The sequence below is a fragment of the Muscardinus avellanarius genome, assembly GCF_963383645.1.
Source record: "Muscardinus avellanarius genome assembly, chromosome: 7".
Taxonomy (NCBI): Eukaryota; Metazoa; Chordata; class Mammalia; order Rodentia; family Gliridae; genus Muscardinus; species Muscardinus avellanarius.
Genome location: NC_137793.1, coordinates 37041689 through 37061248, shown reverse-complemented (window position 1 = coordinate 37061248; position 19560 = coordinate 37041689). Strand labels below are relative to the sequence as shown.

The following is a 19560-nucleotide window of genomic DNA, read 5'->3' as shown; positions in this document are numbered from 1 at the left end:
GCCCGGGGATGGTGATGACGACGCAGCCCAGAGATGGTGATGACGACGTGACCCCTTCTTCCTATTGTCATCCCATCTGGGTTCCAGAGTGGACACCCCCCTACACACAAGAACAGAAGACACACTTGCCCCTGTGAAGGCAAAACAGTGAGCAGCCATGGGGCAGTTGGTGGCAGGCATGTGGGGAAGAGGCCTGGAGGCTGGGGTCTGGCCTCCCCACTTCCTTTGCCTTGAGCAGTCAGCATAACTTGACCACTGAGGTTAGGACGGGCGGCAGCTGCCAGAGAAGCATTCCCAGGATGTGGGGACGACCTTCCCACCACAGGGAAGCAAAACAACACCAGACAGGCACCTTGCAGGCTGGCAGAGCTGTGCAGGGGATGCCCAAATAGAAGCTGTGGGGTTTGTGGGAAGGTCGAGAGGATATTGCGGTGAGGCGATGCAATGTGATACAGCCAAGTAGGAGTGAAGAGAGGGTGTTTTCCAGAGGCCTGATAACAAGGGCATTGTCACAGAGTTGCTGCAGGCCGTGATGCCCTAGCATGGGTGAGGCACATAATGGGTGCCCGGTGAGCGTTGATGGATGAAGGGCTCCATGATTCAACAATGGACTCCGTTAAGATGAGCCTGTGTTCTGCATGCGCCTGAAAGGGGAGATGAAAGAGGGTGGAAGGAAATTGAACGCAGGCCTTGGGGGCGCAGCATTGCAGGACCTCAGTGGAGTCACCCGAACCATGCGGAGGGAGGTTGGCCGCTCCCCAGGGCTTTTTATAGCCCCCAGAGCAGTGGTGCCAGATGTTAGAAAGCACTGCGCCCAGGTTAAAAGAGAAATGCCATCCTTTCACACTGAGTCAGGATTTGCCCAGCTCTATGGGTCACTCTAGAGAGGGGCCTGCTCAAGAGGAAAAGAGACAGGGGTGCCACCACAATTTGCATACTGGCTCACCCCTTCTTTAAGTTTACTGTTAGAAGCAACATAATTATTAAAATGATATTCAGAGTTGTCTGTGATTCTCATTGGTTTGAGAATTGGCATTGTGTTTAATTTATCTCTATTTAGTGCTTATCCATTCTTCCTAATTCTAGGGTATTATTCTAAATAAAAAATAGAGATCCAAAATTTTCATATGTCAACTGCAGCCAATATTTAGTTTTTTTTTTTATGGTTTCTTTGTCGTCTCTCCTAAGAAAATGTATTTCCTCCTTCATGAATTCCCAAGATAGCTTTTCTTGTTCCTCTTGGGTACAAAAGCAATAATTATGTTGGGAAGTTGGTCGTGACAGTACTGTAACTTATAGTAATTGAGGTACATGGGAGGCTGGGGCAGAAGACCGTAGATTCAAGGCCAGCCTCAGCATCCCAGCATGACTTTGTTTCAAAATACAAAAGTAAAACATGGCTGGAGGTGTAGCTCGGGGGTAGGATGCCCCTAGGTTTAGTCCCTAGTAATAAAAAAAACCATATACACAATATGGTTTGTGTCTGTGTGTGCACGCGCGCACGAATGTGTGTACATGCATAATCTACTCCATGATTGTTGGTTTTCATAATGGAAAATGTGCTGTATACATGTCTTGAACTATACCCAACTCTACCCTAAAAATTTATATAATTAAAATAAAAATTTTCTAAAAAGAGGAAAAGTGTCTACCTCTAGAAAGAGGTCCTACCATTTTGATTTGGTAGATGGAAACAGACATGAGTATTATTAACAGGATTCTCAATAAGTGCAGCAAACTGAAAGAACCAAATGGACATAATGGTTGCTTTAGAAAGCAAGATTCAAATGACTTTGATATTTATAACACAAACTACGAATATGTTAATTACAGATTAGGAAGGTAAATATGGGTCAGGACCAGTTATTTATGCATTTTGTTTTCCCAGAGAAAAGGAGGTGTCTGCCAAGATATGGTAAAATATCCACACTGCTTCCCTGTAATTTGGTAGCAGATACTTTCCCAGGCTTCCCAGCTCTACCACTTTCAACCACTTTTAGAATTGTGCTGTTTTACTGAGCTAAAACCATGCAGATAATCCAAAGCTTAATATTCTGGTTTGTTTTCATATCCATGTAAAAGAGAGCAAAAGCAATATCGTTATACCTTGCTTATTTTTTCCTTTGTGGAACTGGCTTGCAAGAAAACCCAAGCAGACAGATTGTGAAGTTGTCTTGTCAGCCATCAGCAGAAGCCATACCGAGGTCAAATTGTTATATCTCAGTATTTCCTTCCATGCAGTTCACATCTTTAAGGAATTGAGGAGATGCCTTGGCTTATCAAAGCTTCTTACATGTTAAAAATAAAGAGGATATTTAAAAAAAATTCTGGTCTAGCCGGGCATGATGGCGCACCCTTGTAATCCCTGCGCTTTGGAAGCAGAGACAGGAGGATCGCACAGGTTTGAAGCCAGCCGTGCTGGCTTAGGAGACCCTGTTTCCAAATAAAAATATAAAATAGGTCTGGGAGTGTAGCCCGGAGGTAGAAGGGCTTCCAGGAACCCCAGTACCACCAAAAAAAAATACTCTGGTCTAAAAATAGGGGTACTCCTGTGTACCTCTAAAGCATATGCTTGATTTATGCTCTAAGTATTAACTCAATTACTTCAGAATCTCTCTAAGAATCTAATGGTTGAAGACTTCACCTATTGCCCTGAAGATGCCTAGAATATATGAAACCAAACTTACAGGAGGGGTTCCTTTTCCTTGTCTCCATTACATTTGATATATACTAGAGCCAGCCAGGTATGGTGGCACCTGCCTATAATCCCAGTACTTAGGAAGCTGAGGCAGGAGACTGCAAGTCTGAGGCCAGCCTCAGCAAGTTAGCAAATCCCTCAGCAAACTAGCAAGACCCTGTTTCAGAATTTAAAAAAAAATAACAAAAATAAAACAACAGAGCTGAGGGCATAGTTCAAAAGTAAATGCCCCTAGGTTCCATCCTGTGTGTGTGTGTGTGTGTGTGTGTGTGTGTGTGTCCAAAAATTATCAAAGGATTCCTAAGATTTGTCTTCCTCACTTAGCATCCTAGTACTGGCAGCCACCACACCTATGATTTAAAATATGCCAAAGCCCTGTTTCTTTCAAGTATGTTTCTTTTAAATATGCTTGAATTTGTGGCCATGCCATGCTGCTTGCATTATACAGATCTGAAAAGAACTTTGCTGACCTACATTTTTGACGGAGTCTGGCATGCCTTGAGAGCCACATGGAAAGTGGCCTCTGAGACACAGCGTACCTTCCTGTGGAGAGCACTCAGCTAGACGAAACGGTCTCCCTCCCTCTTGGCCGAAAGCTCTCCTTCTGCTGCAGAGGCTCCGTCATGGTCACCTCGCCAAGAAGAAACTTGGTGAACGAATAATTATTGGCGCGTTCTGTGCAGCAGTGATAGATAATTGTCTCTTTTCTATCTCAATTCCCTTCAGCAATTCAGCTGTCCTTCCGGCACTCCTTACCTACAGCATGTCCTTTCTGCAGGAGAGGGCTCTAATACTATGTTTTAAAAAGTCAGGAAAGTAGCCAGGCGTGGTGGCGCACGCTTGTAATCCCCGCGCTTGGGAGGTGGAGACAAGAGGATCCCGCAGGTTCGAAGCCAGCTGCACGCACTGGCTTAGGAGACCCTGTTTCCAAATAAAAATATAAAACAGGTCTGGGAGTGTAGCCCGGAGGTAGAAGGGCTTCCAGGAACCCCAGTATCACAAAAAAAAAAAAAAAGTCAGGAAAGTGAAATTCTGAGGTCTGCTTATTTCCCCTTGCTGTCTGGCAGCCTTTCTTCACAACAGAGGACAATACCCCACTTGCCAAAAATTTTATTAGAAAACTCCAAGCCTGGTCCAGGCGCGCGCTTATAATCCCTGCGCTTGGGAGGCTGAGACAGGAGTATCGCGCCAGCCTCAGATGGCTTAAGGTCTGGGGTTCCATCCCAGTACCACAAAAAAAGAAAGAAAGAAAGAAAGAAAGAAAGAAAGAAAGAAAGAAAGAAAGAAAGAAAGAAAGAAAGAAAGAAAAGAAAACTCCAAGCCTTCCTAGGATCTTTTCCTAGTGGCTGCTCGGGTTGGATAGAGGACACCTGATTCAGTAGCTCAGAATTCCCCAGACCTGAAGAGGATTCGCTCATTAGTTACACAGCTCTCTAAAAGTTCAGCAATGACTACTATTCAACTTCGAGGAGACCAGAGACATGGTAGAGGCTAGAAATTAAGACCAACGTGGAAATCCAAGATAAATCTAATTTAGTTTTAAATTTGCTACAAAGTTTTCTCTTGGGGAGAATTTCCTTTTAAATTTTCTAACTATGGCCGGGTGTGGTGGTACTTATAATCTCAGTGCTTGGGAGGCTGAGACAGGAGGATCGCACATGTTCGAAGCCAGCCTCAGCTACTAAGTGAGGCTCTCAACAACTTAGTGAGACCCTGTTTCCAAATAAAGTATAAAAAGTAGGTCTTGGAGTATAGCCTGGAGGTAGAAAATCTCCTGGGTTCCACCCCCAGTACCGCAAAAATAAATAAATCAATAAATTTTCTAACTATGTTCTGACACTAATGTTTGAGCAATTCTTTTCTCCTTTTTTTGTACCTATTAAAACATTATACCTTTGGCAAGCACTAAGTATAAAACGTACTTCAGGTTTTAAGCCTTTTATTTTGTTTTTCAACAGACATAACTGCTGTTACTACTGTATAGCCAGAATAATTAATCTCCATACTTTTCTACCTGTAATCACTGAGTAATATGAAGTTCAAACAGCAGTTTCAATGTGTACATGATAAAGCCATTTTGAATGAACCGCCCCCCACCAGCAGTAGGCATCAAACCTAAGTAAACTCTACCACTGAGCTCCATCCCCAGCCTGTTTTATTTCTTAGTTTGAGATAGAGTCTCACAAAGTTGCTCAGGTTGGCTTCCACTATGCTTTGTAATCCCTTACTGAGATTACAAGTGTGTGCCACCAAGCCTGGCATGTGTGTGTGTGTGTGTGTGTGTGTGTGTGTGTGTATGTGTGATGCTGAGGATTAAACCCAGGGGCATTCTACCTCTAAGCTCCACCCCTAGCCCTATTTTTTATTCTTTATTTTGAAACAGGGTCTCAGTAAGTTTCAGGGTGCCTCACTAAGTAGCTGAGGCTGGCTGCGAGCCTGGAACCTCCTGTCTCAGCTTCCCAAGTACTGAGATTACAAGTACTGGGATTTGCTATCCTCCTGCCTCAGCCTCTCTTGTAGCTGGATTGTAAGCATGCACCACCACACCAGGCAGAATTGGCTATTTTCCCGTGCCGCACTATCTCATCTACCTTCTACCCCCACCTCTTGCTTGATAGGTGCCAGGATGAGTGTCCAGTTGGAACCTACGGGGCCGGCTGCGCCGAGACCTGCCGCTGTGTCAATGGAGGCAAGTGCTACCGTGTGAGCGGTGCGTGTCTCTGCGAAGCGGGCTTTTCGGGTGAACTCTGTGAAGCACGCCTGTGTCCAGAGGGGCTCTATGGCATCAAATGTGACAAGCAGTGTCCCTGCCACCTGGACAACACTCATAGGTGAGTGTCGGCCGGCCCTGGAAGGATGTGTCCTACTGAAATTTTAACCTCCACCTCTGGCGTCTGGAAGGAGAGATTGACAGTTTCACAACCATAGACCCTTCCTGCCCCTGGTCCATCCTGGGTATCAATTATTGGGTTGAAGGACGATTTCCACTTAGTGTGTGAGGGACCTTGTCAGAGGTCAGATGGCCATTGACGGACATTAGATTCTTTTATTTATTTATTAATGAATCCTGGTAAAAATAAAATGTTCTGATATTTGTGTAAGTTTTCCCTAAGAGAGGGATTCTGTGATATTCCCTTAGAAGCAAAGAGTCAATGGAAAGACAAGGGGTTAAGCCAAGTATAGTATGTAAAAATATCATAAAATGACTTTTGCTGATGCATCTCTACTTGACAACACATCTGGGGAAGAAAAAAGGGCTATAGAGAGGAAGCAGGCGGGAAAAGTTGTGTGAAAGTGTTTTACATGTGCCTGTCACATGGGAAAAACCTTTTCAGGATTGATTACTCTGACATACCACTCACAGGGATCTTTTAGCTAAAACAAAATCTCTTGAAGAAATTGAGAACAGGAAACCATGATCCCACCCACTCTACTGTACTTTGTCTGCCCTTGAAAATATTTTCCCACCTCCTCTTTTTATCTCCTACCCCAAGGACCAGAAACATATATAACTTAGAATTCAAGATCTTGTTTGCGGACTCTTGGAAAATCTGCCTTTGGCAAAAATGCAGTGCATGGTAGAGTAGTTCAGATGTTGTGAGAATTACCTTTATTTGCATTTAGCACATACGTTGCTTCATTTATATTTCTGAAAGAGAATTCATGGACACATTAAATCCTAAATGTTAAAAGTAAACGGAAGTATGTGGTTGGTCTCTTCTTTAAGCCATTGTCAGGAACAACAAAATGGACTTTGCATTGTGTATAGAGGAGTGTGTGTGTGTGTGTGTGTGTGTGTGTGCGCGCTGCCATATATCTTTTTTTTTTTTTTGTGGTACTGGAGATTGAACCCAAAGGCATTCTAACCTCCGAGCTACTCTACCAGCCCTATTTTTTAATTCTTTATTTTGAAACAGGGTCTCACTCAGTTGCAGAGGGCCTCACTGAGTAGCTGAGGCTATTCTCAAACCCGTGATCCTCCTGTCTCAAGCCTGGAATTACAAGCATGCGCCACCACGCCCGGCTGGCTGCAATATATCTTAATGAAACATATCAAAGAAGTATATTATCAGGGTGATTAAGGTAACATTGTAAGCCACTTTGGGTTTTCTTCATTGGAAAATATTGCTATCCTTTACATGACAAGTTTAAGTAAACATTTGGGAGAGTGAGAGTGAATAATCTCTCCAGGGTTGTGTTTGTTTTCAAACTCTCCAACATCTAAAGAACTGGCAAGATTAAAGACAAATTATGAGCTTGGCTTCCTTCCTTGCAGTATAAAGCTTGTGGCAACAAAAGGGAAGTCTCATTTAGTATTAGCTAAGAGCATCGCACTGGTGTGCTGCTTTGTTCTATACAGATACAGCTGAATCACATGGGATAACAAACCTATAGAAAGGGAAGACTGCTATGAGAAGAGCTGGAGAACCAGAAAGAATGTTGGTTTTGTTGGAATTGGATACCATGATAGTAAGATGCAGGTGGAGAGCTATTCAACTGATGCCAAAATGTTGATAATTTTTATATAGGTGAGGTATAAATAGGCATGTTTTAACCATGAAGCACATGAAATTGTTTGAGAATCACCTAGATCAAAATAACACGAATAACTGTCCAATAATATAGATCAGCCAGATTAAAAAATGGTCTATTGCCGGGCGTGGTGGCGCACGCTTGTAATCCCCGTGCTTGGGAGGCAGAGACAGGAGGATCGCGCAGGTTCGAAGCCAGCCGCGCGCGCTGGCTTAGGAGACCCTGTTTCCAAATAAACATATAAAATAGGTCTGGGAGTGTAGCCCGGAGGTAGAAGGGCTTCCAGGAACCCCAGTACCACCAAAAAAAAAAAAAAAGTCGATTAAGTATGTCCCTAAATCATGGGTTTTGTTTGTTTGTTTATTTGTTTGTTTTGCTGTAATGGGGATTAAACCCAGGGGCATTCTGCCTCCAAGGTACACCCTCAGTCCTGTTTTTTATTCTTTATTTTGAAACAGGGTCTCACTAAGTTGTGGAGGGCCTCACTAAGAAGCCGAGGCTGGCCACGAACTTGTGATCCTCCTGTCTCAGCCTCCCAAGTACTGGGATTACAAGTGTGTGCCACCATGCCCATCCTTGTAAAAGCTATTTTTAAAGATTAGATTTTATAAAATTTTATTAAAACTGTTGAATATTGACTATATGATTCTATCTGGTTTAATTCATAGTTTGGAACCATCCATTAATTCTGATATTCTTATATCTTGAGGACTAATTAGTTCCTTTTATGGGGGGATTGCTGGAGGTTGAACCCACACCTCATGAATGCTAGACAAGTGCTCCACCACTGAACTCCATCCCAGACCCCATTACTTTTTATATCTTGAACTTCCACGTTGAATTCCTGGAACACAAAGTTCCCTCAAGTCAAATGCATTAAATCTTTGTTTTAATTGAAAGTCTAACTCGCTCACTTACCATTTCATCAAGTAAGTAAAGTTTTACATAATTCATCATACATATTTATCTTAAAATCTTTCATTATAATTAATTAGATAACTAATACAACGCAAATTAGCAGTTTACATTGTCTGAGTGAATTTTGAGTTCTTTGGATATACATATTGACATATAATGCAGCCATAAATTTGGGTAGGGACTTGTATTGATTACCATTTGTTGCATCATGAAAACAAACTACCCTAAACTTAGCAGCATAAAACAGCATTTATTTATTATCTGGTGATTTTTTTGATTGGCTTTTGGGGCTGGGCTCAGCTCGTTGGTTTTTCTACTGGTCTCTCTGCATGCAGCTGGCAAACCGACTGGCGGCTGATTGGTCCTGGGTGTTCTCTGTCACAGGTGTGGCCTTTGTCTTCTTAACATCGTGAACTGCCTTCTAAAGGCAGCATGTGCAGGGCAGGTCCCAGCATGCAAACACCTTTGCGCCTGCCTTAGCTTTTGTCGTGTGTGTTGATGTTTGTAAGACAAGCCGAGTCATGCAACCAAGTCCAGATTCAATATGCTCCACCTTTTTTTTTTTTTTTTTTTTACCCTTGGGACTGAATCCTGGGGCATTTTACCTTCCAGCTAAACTCCAGCTCTTTTTGTTTGATATTTTAAAACTCTGGCCTTACTAAGTTGCCTAGGCTGCCATCGAACCTGCCGTCCTTCTGTCTCAGCCCCCTAAGTACTACAATGATGGGCCTGTGTGCACCACCATGTCCGGCCATGCTCACCTCTTGCTGGAAGCAGTTGCAAAGAATTTGTATCCACTCTTTATCTTGCAAACTATTGCAGAATTGAAATGAGTTTAAATGTATTTACAAGTAATATCGATACTACGAGTTTCAGCACTGTTATTGAGCCTAAGGACGGTTCACCGTGCCCTGCACTTTTCAACTGAAACTAACTTTGATGGTGGAAATTATTTTGAACCAGAAAACGAAATCTGATATTTAATCAAATTCCACATGGGATATGTATATTAGCTCTTGTTAATAAGGACATTCAATAGCCGTTGGCAATCAGGATGTGCCTCTTTGCAAATGCCACCTAATTGCCGTTGCCTGTGAGCATTAATAACATCTGAGGAAGTGCATCAAAGGAAGTTCAGTGGCTCGTTCTGCTTTAGCCAGTATTATAGAGTTTTGGAATCTTGCTACACTGAGCTATTAAACTGAAAAATTACTAGAAAATGCGTACCAAGTTATATGTGTATAAAATGACAAATGGTCCCCTATGTGTGTAATCCTATCTTTACATACACAAAGCAATCTGTTCTTTAGACAGAAAACAGGTATTAAGCACATCGCCCTTCAACCTCCAATCTGCTGCTGCTACATCAACACGTAAATCTCATTACCAATTAAGCTGCCTGCGTGAGAACCCATCAAATGCCTCCAAAGTGCCCTGGCTTCCTACATCTAATTACAAATTGCAGAATACTAATTTTGGTGTCAATCAATCTGAGAACCAGTGTGCTGCATTACCACGCGCTGGGGGGCACTGAATATCAATTTCTCTGTCTGCTTCTCTTCTCAGTTCTCTATCCCCAGATTATCTGTACTGTTTAACATTTATGCCTACATCACGAGCATTATTTTCTACTTTTTAATGTAAAGCAATATCTTCTACCAAAAATGCCTTTCTTTTGTCCTATGCTAAGATAAGGTACATTACCTTCAGATGTTTTCTTTTCCTTTTCTCAAATGGAGGGCCTTACGAAAGTAAATTTAAATTTGTCCCTGTTTGCAAAATCTTGCTGACCTTTTCTCAGTGCTAAATCTTAAATGTTGCAATTCTTTTTCATATCTTGTACACCTCATAGGCTGCTAGCAAACTTCCTTTTTCTTTGGTATAAAAACAGAGAAATCAGCGAGGTGTGGTGGCGCACACTTGTAATCCTAGTACTTTGGAGGCTGAGACAGGAGGATTGTGGTTTGTGGACAGCCTTAACTACTTAGCGAGGCCATCTGCAACTTAGTGAGACCTTGTTTCAAAAACAAAAGAATAAAAAATAAGTCTGGAGGTATAGTTTGGAGGTAGAATACTCCTGGGTTCCATCCTCAGTACTGTAAAACAAAACAAAACAAACAAACAAACCAAAACAGAGAAATCAAGCCAAATGTGGTGGTGCACATCTGTAATCCTAGTACTTGGGAGGCTGAGACAAGGGAATCTTGGGTTCAAGGCCAGCCTCGGACACTTAGCAAGTCCCTGTTTCAAAATAAAAAAAAATTAATAAAAGGGGAAAAAGGCAATGGGTGTATAGCTTGGAGATAAAGTGCCTCTGGGGTTCAATTTCCAGTACCCAAAAACAAAACAAAACAGCAGAAAAACCTGAAAAAATAAACAGAGAAACCTGAATTCAAGTTTGATTCTGCCACTACCTACGTGAGGCTTTGAATATGTCACTCTTGCTGAGCCTCTGCTGTCCTCACTTGTAAAACGGGACCATGCCTACCACTCTGGCATGGTTATGAGGATCGCATTAAATGATGCATGTGGTGGGGTGTTTAGCGCAGTTCTGGTCCCTGTTCAGTGTTCCAGAAATACTAGCTGCTAATCTATGGATTCATTTTGCAGTAACACTCCCAGTATCACAGAAGTGAATGTCCCCTGCAATTTGTGCTGATTCCTTTTAATACTAAGTTTAGAGGAAATCCTGCCTGTGGATGCAGAGACACTGATTATTACTGGCATTACTCGACGCCTCAGAGATGGCTAGGAGAAGCAGATCAGCGTGTGGAAGCCGGATCACTCAGCCTTTACTGTGGGCCTACTATGGGCCAGGACGGACGGCAGAACAAACTTCAGAACTCACAGTCCAGAGAGGAAGGAAGACATAGGGTTACAGATGGTTACAGTGAGACCAGTAGGAAGACCAGGGTGGGATGATAGAGAAGAGATGGAGAGACCTAATTAAAATGTCAGTAAGCAGGGGAAGCCTTTCTGAAGAAGAGAGGTTTAAGCTGAACCAGAAGGACAAGGTAGAAAAAGGAAAAAAATAGGGAAATTGCCTTCTAGGGAAATGGACTAGCTCTGTGGAGACCCTCAAGTTGAAAACACTTGATGTACAAACCAAAATAAATCCAGCGTGGCCAAGTGTAGTGATAAGAAGAGGAAATGGAGAAAGGAGAGATGGACAAGAGGCAGGGCCAGATGCTGCAGCCACGTGGGCTGTATTTAGGGTAATCATATATCTGGTTTCACAAGGACAGACTGCTTAAGCCAGTTATCCTTGACGCCTTCACTCTTAAAAATGCCCTGATGTGGACAATAAATTATGTAACTTCACTAGCTACACTGAACTGTGTGGATGTCATTCTGAGTGCGAAATAAAACCCTGAAGAATTTCAAGGAGCATGATATAACATAACTTGGGCGGTGAGGTGTTCTCACGTGCAGGGAGAGATGGCGCAGGCAGTGCAGAAATTCAGGAGGAGCTAGCATCGCACCGCGCAGGACGGCAACGGCGAAGAGGCAGAGATGTGGTTAGATTCGAGGCATATTTTGGAGTTAGGATGGTTAACTTCTTCTAGTCCCAGGAAAGCAACTCGGCTGTAGAATGAGCCTAAGTAATTTTTTCTTGCCATATTTCCTGAGGATGCTTGTGAAAGATGCCTAGGTTTTTGACTATGGTCATTTGGTGGCAGAAGGGAGTCTAAAAGTATATTTAAATGAATTTCTGAAAACAAGGATCAGAATATCCAATTTATAGGCTCTTTCCAAAGAAGAAGAAAAAGAAGGAGGAGAAGGAGGAGGAAGAGGAGGAGTGGGGGGTAGGGCACAGGGTCATGGGGTGTGCCTGAAACCACTCCTGACACATTAAGATGTGGGCCTGGGGAAATTCTGTGCCATCACCGAGCGGTTACTCTAGCAGTGGAAAAACTGGAATTCCATCCTCAGTCTTCTTTCCTCCTGGATCATCATTCTTCCCAAGAGTAGAAGCCCAGCTGAGTGTGGGGCACATGCTTATAATCCCAGTATTTGGGAGGCTGAGATAGAAAGTTCATAGTTTTGAGGACAGCCTCAGCAACAAAGCGAGGCTCTCAGAAACCTAGCAAGACCCTGTTTCAAAAATAAAAAGGACCGAGGGTGTGGCTGGGAAGCAGAATGCCCCTGAATTCAATCTCTGGTACCACAACACCATCCCCCCCAGAAAAGGTAGAAAACCTATGAGCAGTCCTGCCATGAGAGGACACTTGGCAAGCGTGTGGAGGCCACAGCAGCTTTTGTTGTTCACCCTTGTTAAGGGGAGGGCTTGAGCTCCAGCAGGGGGAGGGGGCAAGACTGGCTTTAAACATCAGGGCTAGTGTGATTGCGAAGGTTTCCCTATGGTGGCGGCACATGTGTTTTGAGCCAGGGCACCACAGAGTGCCCTATTGTGGCCACTCTCGCGCACACGCATCTCTGCACAGCTGATGTGTCCATTTGCTTGGGAGCAACAGCTGGTGGCCTGACCCGTCACCACGGCTGCGGTGTCAGGTAATGGCAGCTGCTCCATTGCCAGGTAGAGGGGGCAGGTTGCAAAAGGAGGTGGACAGAGTCCCTGCTTCTGGGGTTCCTGGGATGCCACACTGGTTAACTGACTTGCTGTCGTCACTGGAATAAAGTTCTTGGTAATATTTCTCCTAGAGTTAACTGACTTCTTACCGAATGAGTGCTTTCAGTTTAAGAAAATTGAAAAGAATTTCAGACAAAAGGGTGCAGTTGTCATGGTCATCCTGCTAGAGCATGACGGTGATTTCATACATTTCCTCAATTCCAATCAGGTTTCTGCCAGTTAATTCAATCATACCAAGTCTGGGAATGACGTTTAAGTGATCGTGCATGGAATTACCCACACATCAGCTAGTGATCATGGCTAAAGCCACATTTGCATGGGCCTCGGGTGTCATGTTCACCCCAGAGTGACTGACTTCTTTCATCCACATCTCTCAGCTGTCACCCCATGTCTGGCGAGTGTGCCTGCAAGCCGGGCTGGTCGGGACTCTACTGTAATGAGACCTGCTCTCCTGGATTCTACGGGGAAGCGTGCCAAGAGATCTGCAGCTGCCAAAATGGGGCTGACTGTGACAGCGTGACGGGCAGGTGCACCTGTGCCCCAGGATTCAAAGTGAGTGACTTGGGCTCTGGAGGCAGGAGAATGGCGTGCAGTGCGGAGCCAGGCGATACCATGATTAACGTGCCCTACCCTAAAGCGCAGTCCTCGCATGCCAGTGCTTCATGTCATTGATGAGAAGGAGAGTAAAGAGAAAATCAGTAACAAAGAAATAAGAAGGAACCTTTGGATGATAACTGGGGAAACTGGCAAAAACGTAAATGTGTCTTTAATTTTAAATGTAAGAATAGCGCCGGGCGTGGTGGCGCACGCTTGTAATCCCCGCACTTGGGAGGCGGAGACAGGAGGAACGCGCAGGTTTGAAGTCAGCCGCGGTGGCTTAAGAGGCCCTGTTTCCAAATAAAAGATATAAAATAAGTCTGTGAGTGTAGCCCGGAGGTAGAAGGGCTTCCAGGAACCCCAGTACCAAAAAATAAAATAAGATAAATGTAAGAATATGCCAGGAAATGGACTCTATTATAATCATCCCTTAAGTAACTATTTTACTATGTTTTTATAGGCAGCAAAGAAGTTACTTTTCCATATAGGTTAGATATTATGGTCAACAGTTATTGTTTTAAGTCCATGAAATTTAAAGACACATTGTACATAATTTATTATACATTTACATTCTATGGTTAGTTGCACATAGCTTTTAGGTCCCTTTGAAAATAGACCCTACAGTTATGCCTGTGTGCCAAGAGAACAGAATTTTGCCTACAGTTTCTAGGAGTTCTTACCTATAGATTAAGGATCTTTGTTTGAAAGGACCATGTGCGGTTTTAAACTATTTCCTCCCATTTTAAAGAAGAACACATTGAACTGTGGAGAACACTGGTGATGACCTGAGAGCATATTGGGTAGATCTGGGGGATCATAATGTCACAGAGTGAGAAGCTCTCTCCTGGGTTCCAACCTAGGTCACAGTCCCTTGGCTGAGCCCTTGATGTAGCTTTGTCTTAAAGGCCCCCTTCCCCTTTTAGAAACATCCTTTAGTAACATTTGGTAAGCACCCAATTCTGGTCTTAATGCTGTTGGATACATTGAATCATGCTGTTGGCTGAGAGTGTACTCTCTTGCTTTCTGTTATCCAGTAATAGTCTATATTATACAAGGAAGTCTAGGGAGCATTGGGAATTAATATATAGTTCATACTTATGTTTCTATCTGACAGTAATTTTATAGCTGCAATTCATTTTTATGTATCGGCATGTCTGAGGAAGGACAAAAGGTTTATTTTTTAGTTCTGCTCAGAAGGCAAATCTAATGAAGGCAGCAGGCTTTGTGTCCCACTTAATACTCCATCCTAAACTTAACCCATCTTGTATTACCCTTGAATCTCTAAAATTTGTACAGTGGTGACATTATAGCAACTTTAACAAAATACAGCATGTTAAAATTAGAGAGGAAGCATCATTAGCATTGCCAAGATATATGTTTGTTTACTTGTCCTGATTTTGGTTTTGCAAAATTGCCTGCATTTTGCTATTTGCGCCCATCTAGGGAATTGACTGCTCTACCCCGTGCCATCAGGGAACCTATGGGATTAACTGTTCCTCGCGCTGTGGCTGTAAAAACGAGGCTGCCTGTTCTCCTGTGGACGGGTCTTGCACTTGCAAGGCAGGTAAGAGTAGGGGAATGGATCTGATCTGACTCTGGTCATGTAATTACCTAAATTTATAGGACAGAAATCTCCATGAGGGTTCTAGATCCGGCTGCACAGAACTGAGTGCCTGACCTCCACAAGACAGTCCCATGTGGCTCCAATACCTCATGAGTCAAAGAGACTTACAGTCAGTGGTCTCTGAAGTCACTGCCAACTTTAGAAATCTGTGAGTCTGTGCTTTTGGGAAGAGTAAACAAGCAGACATGTGTCTGTGCCCCTCAGTTGACTGGTCTGGAGTCATGACAAGAAACATAGCCAAGCACAGATTTTATGTGAGGCCCAAAACGTGTCCGTCCGTAGATCCAGCATCTTGGATGCATGCTATTCACAGTTAATAGGGTCCGGCTTCAAAGCCAGGGCTGTTCTTCCAAGCACAAACTTTCCTCTCCATCTCATAGAAATATTCTAGTTTTCTATGTGAACAAAACTCAGCATTCCACAGCACGCGCCACTGCACATTAAAGGTGCCCCATGCCGGGGCTCTTCCCAGTCGCCTGGCACTTGTCAGCGTTGGCGTTTTTGACAGATCGCACAGCAGGCATGGTTGTTTGGGTCCTCTCAGAGTAGGGTGCTTTTGTTTGTTTCTGATGAAGACTGTCTGTGGCAGAGCCAACACACTGTGCTGCTGGGACTAAGGCTTGGAGGCACCCTGGTACATCTCCAAGATGTTTCTAAAGGGAAAAGTGGCTTAGAAAGGCTCACCCAAACTCCCTGCTGCCTTCATTTCTTACGTTCGGGCATTCTTGTCATGCAGGCTGGCACGGAGTGGACTGCTCCATCAGCTGTCCCAGTGGTACCTGGGGCTTTGGCTGTAACTTAACATGCCAGTGCCTCAACGGGGGGGCCTGCAACACCCTGGATGGGACCTGCACCTGTGCACCTGGATGGCGTGGAGAGAAATGTGAACTTCCCTGCCAGGTACGCTGGCTCTGACTGGGATTGCCCTGGAGGAACGGATGCTGTAGGGTTGCTTTCTTGCTGCAGTTTGCCTGATTGAAATATAATCTCAGCCAGGAGTGGTGGTGCACGCTTGCAACCCCAGCATTCAGGAGGCTGGGACCGGAGGGTCGTGGTTCGCAGTGAGCCTCAGCTACTTAGTGAGGCCCTCTGCAACTTAGTGAGACCTGTTTCAAAATAAAGAATAAAAAATAAAGCACGGGGTGTAGCTTGGAGGTCGAATGCCCCTGGGTTCCATCCCCAGACCTAAAAAAATATATATATATATAACCTTAGTACTTATAAAACTGAGACAGGAGAATCACGGATTTAAGATTTATTTGCAGATTTAAGAATCAGCAACTTAATGAGACCATATTTCAAAATATATAATAAAATAGGGCTGGGGATGTAGCTCAGAGGTAGAATATTTCTGGGGGAAAAAGGGGGCTGAATGTGAACCAAACTTCAGTACTAGAAGAGTTTAGGTGTTTGCATTTAAATTGGACATAGAACTGGAATAGGGATAGGCGTGGAAGTTGGTTAGTGGGCTTTGTGAGGATCTCTTCCTTGTTCTTTATCTCTACCCTGTTTCCCTACCTCTGCTCGAACATTTTCTGTCTTTTAAACCCTCCTCTCCTGATGGCAGCCTGTTAGCAGCACTGGTCAAACACTCGGTGCAAGTCTGTCAATTCTCCAAATATTTTGTTTCCACTGTAATGGAAATTCGTAGGCTTTGGGATGGGGAGTGGCAGGGGCTGAAAAGGGGGTGGTGACTGCTGTCACAGAAACGCTCACTGACTGATGGAAGAAGGTCTGGAAACAGTACGGCCTAATGTAAATATCTCCAGAGTCCCAAGTATCTCCCAACATTTCCCTAGTTCAATGCTCATTCCATTCCCTTGACCTTCTTGGGAGATACCCATCATTAGAAATGGTGCCTGCCTCAGGCTGACAGAGGGTGCACTGGAAAGTGCATTCTATAGCACATCCTATAGTAACCTGCTGCTCTCTTTCTTCCTGGAGAACTTGGCTGGTTTCTTTTTCTGTCTGCACCACTCTTTCTTCCTGTCCCAGTTCTTTTCTCCTGAGCCATTAAGCATTTTCTCAGTGGTGTGTGTTCTCTGCCTCCAGGACATCAGCAAATGGCAAGATAACAATGTGACCCCAAAATGGGGCCCCTCCAGACCTTTCATGGAGGCCCCTCTTTCTCTCTCTCTCTCTGGGCTTTCCCCTCATTAAGTACAGCCCATTTCCCAAAGTAAAGGGGATTCCCACTCTGTGCTTATTCTGTGCCCTGAAAACCCCAAGGACAGAGTTAAGTTAGCTTCGTTGCTTCTCCTCACACCAGTGGGCAAATGCTCAGTGTTTGGAAATGGGCGGGACAGGCAGCCTCACTCCCATCTGTGGACAAAGTGAAGCCCCGGCACAGCAACCTTTTTTCTTTTCACAGATTAGATGCTTCAGTAAGTCAGAGGAGGGTGACAGCTTAATGGTTCATATCATGGCAGACACCAATTCCGTGCAGCCCTACCAAACATTCGTGAAGCCCCCAAATGTTTTCATTGGTTTTTGTAGTTTAACAAGTTCTATGCAAAAGGTTATGCCATCAAACACCCTCAGCCTGACAATGCTGGTCTTATGTCTCCCTTGTGAATATTTTGTGCAGTGTGTTTTTCTTAGCACCTGGGTGGTACTAGGAGGCTTGTGGCACCTTCCCCCTAGTGCCCAGGACCTGGGGTACATGATCAGGGTTTCCCTGCAAATGCACAGCTCTCCATTTCTCTCCCATACATGAAACGATCATGCTCTCCAGAGAGTCATCTCTGCTGAACTGCCCACCCTGGCAAGTGTGTACCAGATCCGCAAGGGAAGGGTGAGAGGGCCTGCCAATCTATACTTAAGATTCTGAGTCTGAATATTTCATGTGATGTAGACTTTTTCTTGTAAAAGAGGAACTTTATTTAGGAAAAAGTAATAAAAGACTTCATCTTTTGTAGTGTCATGTATCTCAATGCCAACTTATAGAAATGAACTTAATTTTTAATAGCTGAGAAAATTTTCATTGTGTACATATCCCATAGTTTTGTAATCTGTTCATCTTTTGATGGACATCTTGGCTGGTTCCACACATAGGGAAATGGATGGATCTTGAGGACATTATACTAAGCGAGATTAGTCAGTCACAAAAAGTAAGGAATCGGATGCTTTCCCTAATATGTGAAAGCTAAGGTGAAAGGGGTCATAGGAGGAACTCCAGGTGAAAAAGGAGATCCTATAGAGGAGCAAATAAGGCAGCCAAACTGTGGGGATGCGGGGGGGGGGGGAGAAGGAAACTCTTTAAAGTGCACGATGTACTTATTCATATACAGTCAACCACTAAGCCAAGCATGAGAGGGAGGGATAGAGAAGGAGTGGGGTGGGGACTGGGAGGGGGCTGGCTGGGTGATGTGTGCATTTATGTCTACACAGTTTTTTCCTTCATTTTGATGTATAAATACAATGCACCAATAAAAAATAAAAAAAAACAAAAAAGAAATGGACTTAATTAGAACTATATTTTATTTTATTTTTTAAAGATTTAAAGAAGTTTATTAAAAAAGATAGAAATACAGAAGATAGTTATAGCCCCATGCCATAATGGCATGGGGGGTTGGTTCAAGCCAATTCACCACCTCTAGAACTATATTTTTAAAAAATAGAACTTATTTATGTGGACCAGGAAGGACCCTTCCTTTCCACTAAAAAAGAATATATTCTAAAAATCTTTAGGGATGAAAGAAAATATTTTTATGAGTTGTGGCTTATGGTAAGATCAATAATTAGTCAATTCATTAATGTGCATATCATCAATTACTAAATAATTAATTAAGATCAATAAATAATCAATTAATTAATTGTATACCAGTATATCAATAATAATTTAATTAATGTGCATACCAGCATATTATCAAAATTGGTTTCATCATTCACGTGTCCAAGCTATCACATCAGGTTTAAACTGGAGTCTGAATGATTCCAAACATCATGGAGCCTATGTTCTGGGGACCAAGAAGACACTGAAAATGACTAGTGTGTGCCTGAGGGTATTTAAGGAGCAGACGCTGTATCTGAAGTGGTGCCATAGCTTTTTGCCTCCTTCGTGGGATTTCCCAGGTTCTCACTGCTGTCTTTGGTCTGTCTTCCTCACAGGATGGCACGTATGGGCTCAACTGTGCTGAGCGCTGTGACTGCAGCCATGCAGATGGCTGCCACCCTTCCTCGGGCCATTGCCGCTGCCTCCCCGGGTGGTCAGGTGAGAGCCACAGGCCACTGCTTGGAAGGGGAGACCCACCAACTCCATGCCCAGCTCTGTCCCTTGTTCCTCCAGAAACACACATAAGTCAGCAAGCTGGCACCGTTTTAACCATGAAATGGGTTTAATTAACCTATAACTCAGGACTGTTTTTTTGTTGTTCTTATTGATTTGTGCAGGGGCAGGCAATTCCCTTGAGCTTACATGTAGGGTCCAATAGCCAGAATTTAGGCCAGCAAGATGGAAAAAATGTGAATTACAAGCAAGAACACTGTGATACAATTGAGGATTGAGGGAAAACACAAGATTGAAATAAATCCTAAGAATATAACTGGGGTCACTCTAGTGAGATGAAAATGTTAAATACTAACACTGATATAATTAGT

At 43.6% G+C, this 19560-nt stretch overlaps 1 protein-coding gene across 1 annotated transcript in view; it reads left to right on the top strand.

Annotated features, from left to right (window-relative positions):
• Positions 1–19560, top strand: part of MEGF10 (multiple EGF like domains 10) — a gene marked incomplete at its 3' end in the record, with an annotated part of 129003 nt that overhangs the window by 77011 nt on the left and 32432 nt on the right. Inside the window, exons 9-13 of the mRNA XM_080698495.1 lie at positions 5317–5529; positions 13118–13292; positions 14781–14901; positions 15698–15861; positions 19072–19174. Coding sequence (XP_080554621.1) covers positions 5317–5529; positions 13118–13292; positions 14781–14901; positions 15698–15861; positions 19072–19174 — 776 coding nt within the window. The remainder of the gene's footprint in view (positions 1–5316; positions 5530–13117; positions 13293–14780; positions 14902–15697; positions 15862–19071; positions 19175–19560) is intronic.